The sequence below is a fragment of the Ammodytes marinus genome (genome assembly GCF_949987685.1).
Source record: "Ammodytes marinus genome assembly, chromosome: 17".
Taxonomy (NCBI): Eukaryota; Metazoa; Chordata; class Actinopteri; order Uranoscopiformes; family Ammodytidae; genus Ammodytes; species Ammodytes marinus.
In genome coordinates, this window is record NC_137221.1 from 22,323,510 (window position 1) to 22,336,838 (window position 13,329).

General features: G+C 41.3%; 1 protein-coding gene across 1 annotated transcript; it reads right to left on the bottom strand.

The window, feature by feature from the left end:
• Positions 1–180: 180 nt before the first annotated feature.
• Positions 181–13,087, bottom strand: LOC307264352 (delta-type opioid receptor-like; the record flags this gene model as incomplete). The annotated part of the gene is made up of 3 exons (XM_080045754.1): positions 181–2,921; positions 3,617–3,972; positions 12,840–13,087. 3 exons carry the CDS (start codon positions 13,085–13,087, stop codon positions 2,392–2,394), a joined length of 1,134 nt encoding a protein of 377 aa, XP_079901880.1. The 3' UTR covers positions 181–2,391.
• Positions 13,088–13,329: the final 242 nt, after the last annotated feature.

Here is a 13,329-nt window from a genome sequence, read left to right on the forward strand (position 1 = left end):
CGGTGCCGGAGATCGAACCAGCGACCTCATGGTTACTGGTCGGCCACCTTTCCTCTAGGCCATATACCACCCAGTCAGAGTTCCCCTTAATTAGACCGGGTTGGAATTAGTTTTGTTACATTTCACAAATGACACATTTTTGCACGAGTTGTAGTTTGGCAGTTATGACAATAGAGCTGACTTAAGCTTTATTTTTCTCAACATACGTACAGTAAAATGACTTCATATCTCACATTATTCTTAAAAAGACGGCTGCGTTGAAATGAGCAACCAACCTATGAAGGAGTTTGTTTAATTACAATTCAAAAATGACACGTGTTGTATGAGTTGGACAGTTGACAATGGAGCTGATTTTAGCTTTTTTTTTTTCTCAAAAAGATGTTCAACAAAAACAGTGACAAAGAATCATCAACAGGGCTGCTTATATACTGTAGTGTGATAGAAAAATCACTTTTTTTATTAGCCATCCCTGTGTGTTAATAAAATGAAAATTATGAACACACCTATCTACACTTTAACTGTGATCATAGCCTGAATGCATATGTTTTCACCCCTTTATCCATTAGAAATAATTTGTTTTTGGTTTATTTATAACAGCTTTCTTTATTTTTTGTAAACTAATTCAAATCATTTTTGTCAATTCTCCCACTGCACACGTAACGTGAAAATCTTTTCTGTCTTTCCCTGTCTCTGTGGGTATGACTCACAAGCAAATATACTAATCTGTAAACCGAGCAGGCATCCTTTCCCATATATCTAACTGTTGTCTTTACTTCCCCTTTTCAATATTATTTTTTTCATTCACAGTCACATGAGTCAAAAATATCGTAGCAAAATATTAAGATCAATACAGTTTAAAGACAGCGTACAGAATCACTGGCACACCTCACAGTCATTTAAACGGTGCACGAAGCATTCTTTTTTAAATGCAAAAGCTTTATATTATCTACAGATTCACATTCATTGACTCTTTCTCAAGTCAAGTCAATTCTATTCATATAGCTCAATATCACAAATCTCAAATGTAATGATTGTTCTGATAAGCTCTGCATTGTTTCCTTTGACATAATTCATTTAGAACGCAACGTTGAAATGGCCGTTTACTTCAAGGCATCCATTGATTGATGTATCCAATTCGATTGGTGTCAAGATCTGTTGGAGTAAATCATTTACTCATAATAAATGAAACATTCTGGTTTATTCCAATAACTAGAATGTGCAACATATATTGGATGTGACGGATAGCAGGCTTTATAATCATTTCAAATGCAGATCAACAATATGTCAGTGGCAGGTTTAATCACCATTTCGTCATTCTGCCCAAAGGCTGGTGGTTTGACACCGGCCATGAAAGTCAAATAGGTGAGCAGACGTCAATAGAAATCCTTAGTAGGTTGAAACCATTGTGGAGCACAAAAATGCCCGTATACGCTTGATTATTATTTCTTGTCCTCTATGAAGTATTAAAATCCATGGACCTTTGAGCCCCAAATTTGTCTTTTGTTGGCAGCACAGACTACCAAACAATGGTGCCCTTATTTTCCATGTAGACCTTGTTGTGCAACAAACTATGCTCTAATTCATCAGCCAGCTGTCGGTGGATATACAGTAGGCTCGGTGCTTCTGCTCTGTAAGGCTCATTGGTTTTGTTGTGATGTCCTCTCTGATATTAATTTATCTCCTTGAAAATACTCCTTTAGCACGACATGTCCTTTGTTCAGCAAAGTGTTCCTCGGAAGAAATCTAGAAGTTTCAAACCTACAAATCTCTGTTTCACATTCTGTTTTATGTCAATTCACTATGAAGGATGGTATCTTAACCATGCATTCTTGTTTCTTGTCAAGGCAAAAACCTGTAAGGTGTTTTCATTATCCTTTTGCATCATCAATAGGTAAGTACTTGGGGAGAACAAAGCATGAGATTGGTATTTTCTGTTTCATTATCTTGCCTTAACATTTGGACAAACTCTTTTGGTTATACCCCCATCCACTGTCACAGCCTTTGTAATGGTGCATCCACACCAGACACGTTTGGGGCGTTAAGGGCGTTCGGGGCGATCACTTTACATAAAAAGTCAATGTACAGACGCGAATAGACGCAAATTCTCCTCGGGCGGCACGTTTGATGCGTTTGGCGTGGCATCCACTTTGTTGTCAGAACTTTATGGGAAAAGTAAGATCTGAAACGTATCATCGATCTTCAGCTATTCCTTTGGATGTCCAGTGGGTCAGCCAAAGTGTAAACAATAAGCGGAGTATCTTAGTTCTTTGAGACGTGCTCTCTCTTTGAAATCTCTTAAAACTCAGTTGTGGAGATCTGGGTGACCTCTGACTGTAGCTCTTGTTGGATCCTCCTGGAGCGAGAGCTTTGTGGGACCCCGTCCATGCCTAGTCATGCCGGCTTCTTGGCCGCTACTGGCGGAACGCAGACGGACACCGGTTCCCTGGTGGAGTTGCGTCCTCGGTTCAGACTGTGCTGCTCCACCCGGGTCCGAAAGGGAAGGCAGAGATCTCTGAAGCACCGCTTGAAGTTTTCATCCAAAAATGCGTAGAGGACTGGGTTGAGGCTGCTGTTGGTGTAGCCCAGGGCGATGCAAATGTGCCAGCTGGCTATGACATAGGGGTTTCTGCTGTCGATCTCCACCATGGTCTTCACTATGATGAAGATGTGGATGGGGGTCCAGCAGATGATGAAGGCCGCCACGATGACCAGGACCATGCGAGTGATGCGGCGCATGTTGCGGTCCTTCTCCTTGGAGCCAGACAGCAGGCGCACGCTGCGCAGACGCAGGATCATCAGGCCGTAGCAGATGGTGATGACCAGCACAGGAACCACAAAGGCAAAGATGAAGACGCAGATCTTGGTCACTGTGTCCCAATACCAGTCGGGATCCGGGAACTTCAGCATGCACATGGTTTTACCTGGAAAATAGGGAAGGTAGAATCAGAAGACAAACATCCTTAATGTATTGTTATCAAGAAGGTTTACACAGATACTGATTTACTTAAAAAGAATGTTTATATGAGGGATTACTCTCAGTGTTAACGTCTTCTCATCTTTCTACAATATCTGTGTATCATGGTTTGATTGAGGAAAATGAAAGACTGATTTTGGCAAGTAATTATGGGCATGTCATGGTTAGGGCCAGGTTATACTAGGGATTCCAAAGTTGTTCAAAAATCCATGGAGATAGAAAGAGAGGATTGTTTTTGCCTGATACTTTGGGAGTCTCTGGACACATCAGGAACCAATAGTATATGGGTGAGAAGGAGCATTTTTCACAATAGGTGACCTTCAATGTTAATTTACTATTGTGAATTACATCTATTTCTTAGCCATTTGGCAACTATTCAGTTGGTTGGGTTACACAGATTCAACTCTGTACGGCCCATCCTATTCATGAAGAAAATGAATCCTTGAGTATTCTATACTTGATGTATTTTAATCTTGATGTATTTCTTGACCCTGTGAAGCACTTTGAGTGGCCTTGTGTCTGAAATGTGCTATATAAATAAATGTACCTGCCTTGCCATATAAATTTGCCTTGTGCCAAACATGAAAAATGAAGCTTATGATAAAAATATATGAAAATGGGAAGAAGTCCACTCTATCTCACCATTATCAGTGTCCTTGGTCACAGCCATGATCATGACGGGCACCCCGATGGCAGAGGACAGGACCCAGATGAGCACGTTGATCAGCTTGGCCTTGACCGGTGTCCTGAACTCCAGCGCCCTGACGGGGTGGCACACGGCGATGTAGCGGTCCACGCTCATCATGGTGAGGGTGAAGATGCTGGTTAACATGTTGAAGTAGTCGATGGCGATGATCAGCTTGCACAGGACCTCCCCGAACGGCCAGGTCTTCATCAGGTACTTGGCGCTCTGGAAGGGCAGCGTGCTGGTGGCCAGGGCGTCAGCCAGGGCCAGGTTAAAGATGTAAATGTTTGTGGCAGTTTTCATCTTGGTGTATCTGGTGATTTAATCAAAGAGCAGAGAGGGAGGGGGGGGGGGGGAGTGTTTGCGATTAGCAGCAGCAGTGGGTAAAGAGAGCAGCTGGGTATAAGGGAGGCTCTGTTATGGGATATGGGGGATTTTGAAAGTGATATTTACTGTGCTGGGGGATCTTATGGCTTAGAGATGAAGAGTTAATTCCCTCATGCTATAGAGTAGATTTGCAGAGTAGCGCTGTGGAAGTCTAATGCTAAATCCTCACACAGTTTAGGATTTTATTTTATTTTTTAAATGAGTGATGAGTGAAATAATGGTTCAAATTGGCTTGTCGGCCTCTGATCAAGCAACCTACTTGTACGGAAAGCACCAGAGGGTTGTGAGGAGAGAATACTACTAGTACTAGGGGTTTAAAGTTCATGTGTATGCATGTTCTGGACCCAGCTTTTAATACTAGACTGCATTTTTCATTTTGTGTGTGAGATGAAGATATTTCTTTCTCGCATACTGTATTTTAGGATAGAAATAATGGTAAGAAGCAGCAGTGAACTCCTTTCACGTGGTAGCCTACAATATCTGTGTATTTGGGGTAAAAATTCTCCTCTGGAGCATAATAGTCGTTTTTTCTCTGATGAAAAACCTGCCAAAGGGTAGTCATACTGTTGCTGACAGTGAGGTGAAGTTTTTCTACGAGATGAGATAGCACAATTTTTAAATCATAACGCCCAATTACAATCCAACAATCATGTAAAGAGGACTGCCCATATAGGCACAAAAGGATTGACAAATGTATGAACTGTGGAGCTCAAGTTGGGGTTTGCACTCTTAACTTAGTTGTATTTTTTACAGTCACTGATTTTTTAAATTGTGACTATTTAAACTACAAGGATTTAGGTGTGACATACTTTTTTTTTTTTGGATCAGGATAGAGATATTTGTGAGAAATTTTACAGGAAATTGGCCAACAAGAAATGCAGATTACTTTGCATTTCGTCGACTTCTATTATGCAAAGAGTCCTTCAGCCATGAAAGGCCACTTACGTCAAGGGATTGAGCATTTGATAGCAAATGGTTATACGGTTAGATTGGCTGGAAATGGCTCAGCTGTTGGAGGGAGCTCTGCTGTAGAGAGGTAATCCCCCTTCCCTGTAAATCCTAGCTAAATCCACCACACCATATACCACCTTGAGATGCATGTGTTTGAGGTGGTGGAGAGAGCTGCAGCGTTTGACTTGAAGAACATCTCATAGCATAGAAGCATATTGAAAACAGATTATGCTGATAATAAGCTAATGCAAGTGTGGGTGTGGGCTTGAAGATAAGGTTGGTTAACTATACTGGAAATCACACGAAGAGGAGTTATGATACTGGTGTTTAGCCCATTGATGATAATGTATAAGTGCCTGAGCTGTTTTCTGCAATACATTTTTTTTATTTTTTATTTATTTATTTATAGGCTATATATTTTTTGGGGCATTTTCAGTTTAGTTGATACATAGGGTGTCAGAGAGGCAAATGACATGCAGAGTACAACTGGGCCGGATTCAATCCCCGGGTCTGCTGCGACAAGGACTGAGTCTCAAGGGGGCGCTCTAACCACTACACCACCAGTGCCCCTATTGATAATTCAGTTTTTCAAGTTATCCATGTGAACGTAGGCTTCAGCTATATCTGTAAATATAATTACTGTACAATGACTGCAGTCCATGTCATCAAATCAGACTGTAAAGATGGCATCATCACTGCTGTCAGTCTTTCTTCTGTCCAAAACGGAAGTTACATTAATAAATACTATTTAAACATGAAAGGATTGGCCTTTTGTCGTGGAAGGCTGCATTGCATTTAGGTTTGCAGAGGTGTTTTTTTTCTGCAGTAATAGCTGCTTTTCCTAGAAACACTAACGCCAACACAAAAACCTATTTGGGAACCAATATGGCAACAGAAAATGAAAGCCATCAGAAGGGCAAGACCCGGTCAAAGTGCTGTTGTGTGCAGACAGCTTTATGGTATCTTCTGTTAAGATTTTCTTTTTCTTTACTTTTTGGCCAAACATGTATTCCATTTTGGCACTTAAGTAGGCCCCATTAAAAGGATGCTGAATAGGCCCTTAAAAGTTCCCGTTCACTGTGTAGACATGGATGTGCATTAAACTACCAATAGACTTCTTTGATACTGAAGACAAACTTTAAAAAATGTGTGGATTCTGGGGCATGTTCTGAAGAGCATTTTTCCTTTGAGGATTTTCCTATGATTTCTAAGTGATTTTTTTTGACATTTTACTTTGACATTGCTGCTCAATCTTCGACTCCCCCCCACCCCCCTGCCTAGACTCAGTCTTGCTGAATGATCATGTCTATTACACATCAACTCTAATATCAGTCACCATGATCAATGAGTGACTCTACTGTGAAGCACAGCATTCTACAGTATTTCACTCCACGCTTCTCCTTGTGACATTAATCCTGTTTCAAGTCATATTTAATGTTATTAGTTACACCTATCCATTCTTCTGTTGACAAGTCAAATGTCTTGAATGTGTGTTTGAGGCATATCCATTCAATGTGAATTTACAACACACCTCCATGGGGCCTTGACTTTGTAAGAGGAATGTTTACTGTGAAGTCAGCAGTAAATGCCTGGTGAGCATTCCCTTATGTGTTTGATCATTCTAATCCCACGCCCCGTACATTGCCTACAGCCAAGGAGAGCAGAGAGCTTTTGATAGCTGCATGGGTTCTCTGTGAACAAGCACCATATTAATGTAATATTAATAAAACCCTTGAAACACACACACAAACCACTTTCTGCTTAGAGAAGAGATGGGTGTGAAATGGCTCCACTCCTATATAGGAAAAGGAAAATCACATCACATGGAGTTTTTGGGTCACAGGCATATGTGACAAAAATGAACATCTATCTCTTCCAATACTGTTTTTAAAAACCTATAGTGCGTAACTTTTTTATATGAAGGATTGTTGGCTACATTCAAGCCTTCGCCAAAAGAGTTGACACAAAGTTCATTAAGCCTATCAGCTCCACAAAACTCCCCCACAATCAGGGCTGTACAGTGCGACAGTTTTGATCGCATTTGCTACTGAAATTGATCACGTGCGATGATGAATACAAGTCCAGTCGCACCAGTGCTAATGAGCAGATGCTGTCTGTTTGAGACACAGAGGAGCTATGCACAATACTGCTTAGAGGGCTCTACATTAACACTCTCCAAATGCGGGTGAATGTAGTCTTAGGCGAGTAAGTTATTAAGTCTACCCTCCACTTTGGCTGGTGAAAGATGTGTGCTCGGGATCTGTGCTTGTGCGGCGATTATAGTGTCTAACTTCACCAACGGTTAAAAACAGGAAGGAGACGGCTCTCTTTACATTAACGCAGTCAAGTTAGTGCGTGTGCAAACAGAACATTTCCTGTGTGCCTTCACAATAAAAGTTGGTTACTAGCCAAATGCGAGTTGACTCTTATTTTGAAGCAGGTAAGAACAGGAAGTTAGCGCTTCACAGCCCTGCAGTCAACCATGGACCTATAAAGAAAGCAGCCAACAGCAGTAACTATCTATGATTTAAACAAAGATTAACACAACCTATTTAACTTGGCCTAAATTGTACAACTATGTTTACTAATTTATTTAATAGGCTATATGTTCAATGTTTTAAAGTATGGTTTTCATTAAAAGAATGAAATGTTCTAAAAATGTTTGTTATTATTAGCCTAATATAATAATGATATGTTTATAAAAATATATAGGTATAGACATTATTTTTTATAGTTTTATGGGGGGGAAATAATTCTGAATCAGCAAAAAAATTGCCATTGGCAGGTTAGACTCTTTTGTCTAAATTGCAATCAGTGCACCCCTATTCATTTTTCTACAATTATTACTGCACACTAGGATATCATATTCATTGAGAATCTCAAATAAAACCAAGATGACATGCTCAAAGGTAATTAGAGCTAAATGCAAGGGTTAGGGTCATGCAAGTTTTCGATCATACTTTGTGTGCTACCAAATTTATTTTTGTGCTACTGAATTTTTTTGCTTGCTAGCACCAGTGCTACCACTTTAAAAAATAAGCGTACAGCCCTGCCCACAATAATGTTTTGGCATCCTAAGGAAATGTTACAGCTACTAGTTCATCAGCACACACAATGGAGCTCGGAGAGGCAATAATGTGTAAAAATAAAATTGAAATGTTATAGCCTACCATTTTTCTTGTTACAGTGAAGCATGTTGTTCTTTGTCACAATCAAACACAAGTCTGTAATGTTGAATCACCCACTTCTCTTTTTTTATTCTCCTGTCACACACTGAGATTAACAGCCAGCCAGGCAATTACTGACTATCCTCACATCTAGTGTGTGTGTGTAGACCATGTTATAGATTTTCTGCCTGATGAAGAGCAATTGATCACAGTCCGTCGCCACTGTTTACTCATTGGCCATTAATGAAAAGACACTTGCTCGGCACTATGTGAATCCCATCTTATCAGGTTCAGGGTGTGTATGTGCTGTATGTGTGTTTGTGTAACATCAATGGAGAGGAGAATGTGGTAAGATAGTGTTAGCTTAACCCAAAACACTGGTAGCTAAACTAGTAAGACCATATTTCCATATTCACTTATGCACGCACCATAGATGTTTTCATGACGATGGGACCATGAACGCAGCATTTTTGTTGGTGGGTAGTACTTGAAGAACAGCCTCCCGAAGCTATTTAGAAAAGGCAGCCTTTTTCTTCTGCATGACAGCTAAGTGTGACATATTACCATTCTGACAGCTACATGTTACCATACTGACAGCTTACCATTAGCCAAACTGACAGGTTCTGTCAGAAAGAGTGTATGACTCACAGCCTCTTGTTGGGTTAGGTGAACATGTGGGTGGAACTGGATAAAAGTGCATGTAAACGCTGTAAACATGGATACTAGCATGATTATTATTTTCTAATCTTGTTAGTGAATGTTGAAAACCAGGACATTTTCCAGTTTGACAGATATGTGTCGGGAATCAAGACCTACACCAAAACTGCAGCCAACCTTCTTCAGCATAAAACTACACAAGCACATGTTATATTATTCATCCATTGCAGACTGCTGTAACATACTCTTGTAACAGAGTTGGTTAGGAAAAAAACAATACTTCAGTTCTCGTAGGCCTATATCATGAATTATTATTTCCCTTTTTTTAAGGTATGTCTCTTAATCAAACACACATTGGAAATGGACATTTTCTAAATGAGCTAATTTGTTTTAATGTCTTCCTAATAGGCCTATAGTCAAATAAAAAGCTAACATTTGGAGCCTGCGTAGCCTGGTGTTACTACAACAAAGCTTTTTTTTTGACTCTCGACTCTCTTGTCATATAAATTCTGATGGGAGGGGTGGAGGGCAAGCATTGACCATGTTGACTCAGGTAGGAAGTAAAGGGAGTGACACACACACACACACACACACACACACACACACACACACACACACACACACACACACACACACACACACACACACACACACACACACAGATGGTCCTACTGGCAACAGGCTATGACATTTTCAGCCAAATTTTCCCGTCCAGTCTCTATAGAAAAAATAAGCTTCCTGGGGCTGTGTTGACTCATGCTTTATCCTTTGTCCTGATGCTAAAATACCAATGTTAGGTATGAGCACTAGCTCTGCTGCACATCAAGCTGGTTTTAAATGGGGGCCACTTCATAATAAATTGCATGTGCACTGAGCCAGTTCTTATCTGACAGCAGCAGCGGCAGTCTAGGTGGAGGAGAGGATTGGCAGGCAGATTAAGCTGTACGTTTTACTGACACTTTCCCAATTCACACTGATGTGAGCATCCATGCCTACTATGCTGTAAAATATATTTTTTTCTCGCATTTGAGTGTTGCTATCAAGGGATCTTAGGGGATGGGAATATCTAAATGAAATGACTTCTACCAAATGAACACTTCTTCTATTTGATTTGGAGAAGATGCTTTTCAAATCCATAGGCTTTGGAATAACCCACAATGCAGTGCGCACCGGAAGTGACGTCACATCGACGCACCCTCCGTATGAAAACAACCGTGGATGCAACGGATATAAAAGCAAGAGAAAAGATCAAGGCGCAGTGTTATGATGAAATTAATAAGCAGAAGTATGTCCCAATCGTATGCCTACTGCATGCTAACTGAGCGTACCCATGACAAAATAGCAAATTCTTTGCACTGATGGTCTCGTTTGCTGTGATATGTGATCTATGATCATCAGAGGTAAAATGAGACTGTTTCAGAAACATTTAAAAGTTCCTCATAGCACCTTTAAATAAATAAATCACATCCACAAAGCCATCTGGGCGTTTGGGTCCTTCACCTGCTGGCAGCTACCCACCGTAACACATCTGACCCTATGGGACAAAAAACGCCAGAGAATAAAGCTAGTGAGTGGACTTTGATGACATAGCTCTGGGACCAAAGTAAAACACATTTTCTGTTACCAACAGCGACAGACATTTTAGGTATTTAAACTCAGTGTGTTTTTGTCTGTCTCTTTTCTTGCCTCATCTATCATCATTTACTGTTATCTTGGGCTTGGTACAGAAAAAACCCATCCAAAGCCTTGTTTTATTCGGGGTATGTAATTTTTTATTACATCACAATATCTTTCCCTACATTTGGTTGTCTTCTCCAAGTTGACAGATGTAGCCACAGGCAATAATACATTGTGACGGGGATGGGTTTATGTAGGCCTACTCTGCTTCCGTCTCTCCAAGGGGCCTGGCATCAGCCCTGAGTCCTCTCACTCACTCAAAGGCAAATGTCAGGCAGACCGCTTTGCACTCTTTGATTCACTGGCTTTTTCTAAGCTGTCATCCATCTCTATTTCATCTCCCTTTCTCAAATCCCTCGCTCCCTCTTTCTTTTTGGTCTCATGTGCCTTGCTTAGCTAATTATTCTCACTGCGACTCCAGTGGGAATGATGGGCAGTGTTGTAAATGTTTATTAATTTGCCTTTCTCCTCAAAATCCTTGCTAAATGGTTTGATTGTGGCTTTTGCTGTCTTTAAAGCTACTGTGTGCAACTTCTGTTATTACAACAACACTGTCTGCGTGTCTGTCTACATGAGGTAAGCTTTCAGTGATTGTGCATGGATTTCATACCTTATGCTGTACGTCCAGGTTTTTCCTTAGCAGTAGAATCAACAACCGAAACATTTCGTGGGAGCGTATTGAGCTACTGTGCCAGTGTTAACGCTGACATACTGTGAAATAAACTGAGAGAGTTGTGTGGAGCTGATAGGCTTAATCACCTTTGTGTCAACTCATTAGGCTATGGCTTGAATGGAACTGACATTCATTTATATGAACAAGTTACGCAATATAGCTTTATCTCCAGCTTCATTCTTTCAACAATGCCCTATCTTATTGGGGACACCTTAAAGGCCTGTCATGTTATGGTTGTGGGCTGAAATATGGACCGCTCACCCTGACCGCTTTGTCTCCTTATCCTTCTCTGCTGAAATTGGACTGTCTTAAGATTGATTCAACCATGCTTGTTTAATTTACCGGATTGGCTAAAGTAATTAACGCCCCAGGTGGTATTGGGAGGGGGGGACACATACTGAGATGAAAGGTTAATTAATGTGTCGGATGAGGACAAACAGAGTGATTAATAAAGGCAGTTTCACCTCAACACGCATGTAGTGTAGGTTATGGATGGATGGCTTCTTTGGAAATTACAGGGTGACTGTGTTTAATGTTGCTATTAAGAGCTGAGGGGGCAACTTGTGACCTCAGTTTGACAGTTATATGGCGGACGTTTATCTCTTAGCCTTTAAATATCTGTAACATCCACACAGACTATAAAAGCTTAAAGCTATAGCGCATAGCTTTTGTTGCCCCCATGAGGAATTCTGAGTAATTACAACAAAACTGTCATCGCATCTACATGAGGTAAGCCTTCTGTGATTGCACATGGATTTGATACCTTCTGCAGTACGTCCAAGTTTTTTTTCTTTGCGTTAGAATCAACAACTGAATCCTTTTTTTTGCTGCTTTTTCTGAGCTCCTGCACCAGTGTCGTGGGGGGGGGGGGGGGGGGGGGGGGAAACCAGTTTGTCAATGCTGCCATACTGAGAAATACAGAGAGAGTTTTGCGGAGCTGTGTTTGTGATAACGGAGACTCAGAGTGAGCAGCCCCTCTCTGCCGGAGTCACATTAAATTGAGCAAACTGCGTCTGAGGTGAGAGGTTCCACTGTCGCCCAGAACACTCTTTGACATATAAACTCATACAATGTTGTCACAGAAATATAAAGTAGAAATTAAAGCCACAGCTCATGCACTATGCAGGGAACCTTAGATCACTTGTTTTGGATGCACCTAGATCACACACAAATGCAGCTTACACTCATAGAGATTTAAGGCCACACACACACACACACGCACACACACGCGCACGCGCACACACACACACACACACACACACACACACACACACACACACGCTCCTGGTCACAGGCTATTTTGAGTTTTAGAAAATCATGGCGTCAGTTGAAACCATTGTTTTAAATTGAGAGTATTTAGTATACTTTGATAAAAGGGGCTAAATAGTAAAAGCACGCTGGAAACACGATATATTAACTCAAAATGCGTTCCAACCTACTCAACGCTTTCACTCATTTCAACATTATAAGATCTGGTAAGCACACGATTAACATGTAATGTGGGTGGGTCCCTCTCTTAGCTACAAGTTGGGGCTCTGTTGCTCTTATCATGTCTCACTATATAGTCCTTTAAGGCAATTGATACCCCCAGTAGAACAACTGTATTCAAAAACAATAATAACAACAACAACAGCAACAACAACAGTGATTTTATTTTTATTTTTTTACCTGACCACCCCGTACATGACGAGGACGTTGCCCAGAAGTCCCATCACGCAAATGACTGAGTAGAGCGCCGTGATGGAGATGGCTATGGCGATGCTCGAGGCGCTCCTCGCCGGCGCCTGCTGCTGCTGCTCGGTGTAGTTGTGCAGCCGGTCGCTCTCCTCGTCCGGGGGGAAGGTGATATTGAAGGGGATGACTGAGTAAAGGTCCGCCAGGGAGATGTGAGCTCCGGGGACCGTGTACGACTCCATGCTTTGAGGCGCTGTCCACTATGCCCGTGGCGCTGAAAACCTGCGCCCGCAGTAAACTGCACTTGTTTTGTAAGGGGAAAAAGAGGGTCCGACTGAAAGCAAGTGTAGTGAGGAAAAGAGTTCAAATAGTTTTTTCCTTCAAAATAAAGAGTGTCTGGAGGAAGCGCAAGAGCCTGTGCGTAAAAGAAGTGAGGTTGTTCCTGTGTTTTCCACCCAGATAGGAAAGAAGAAAGTGGCCCCTC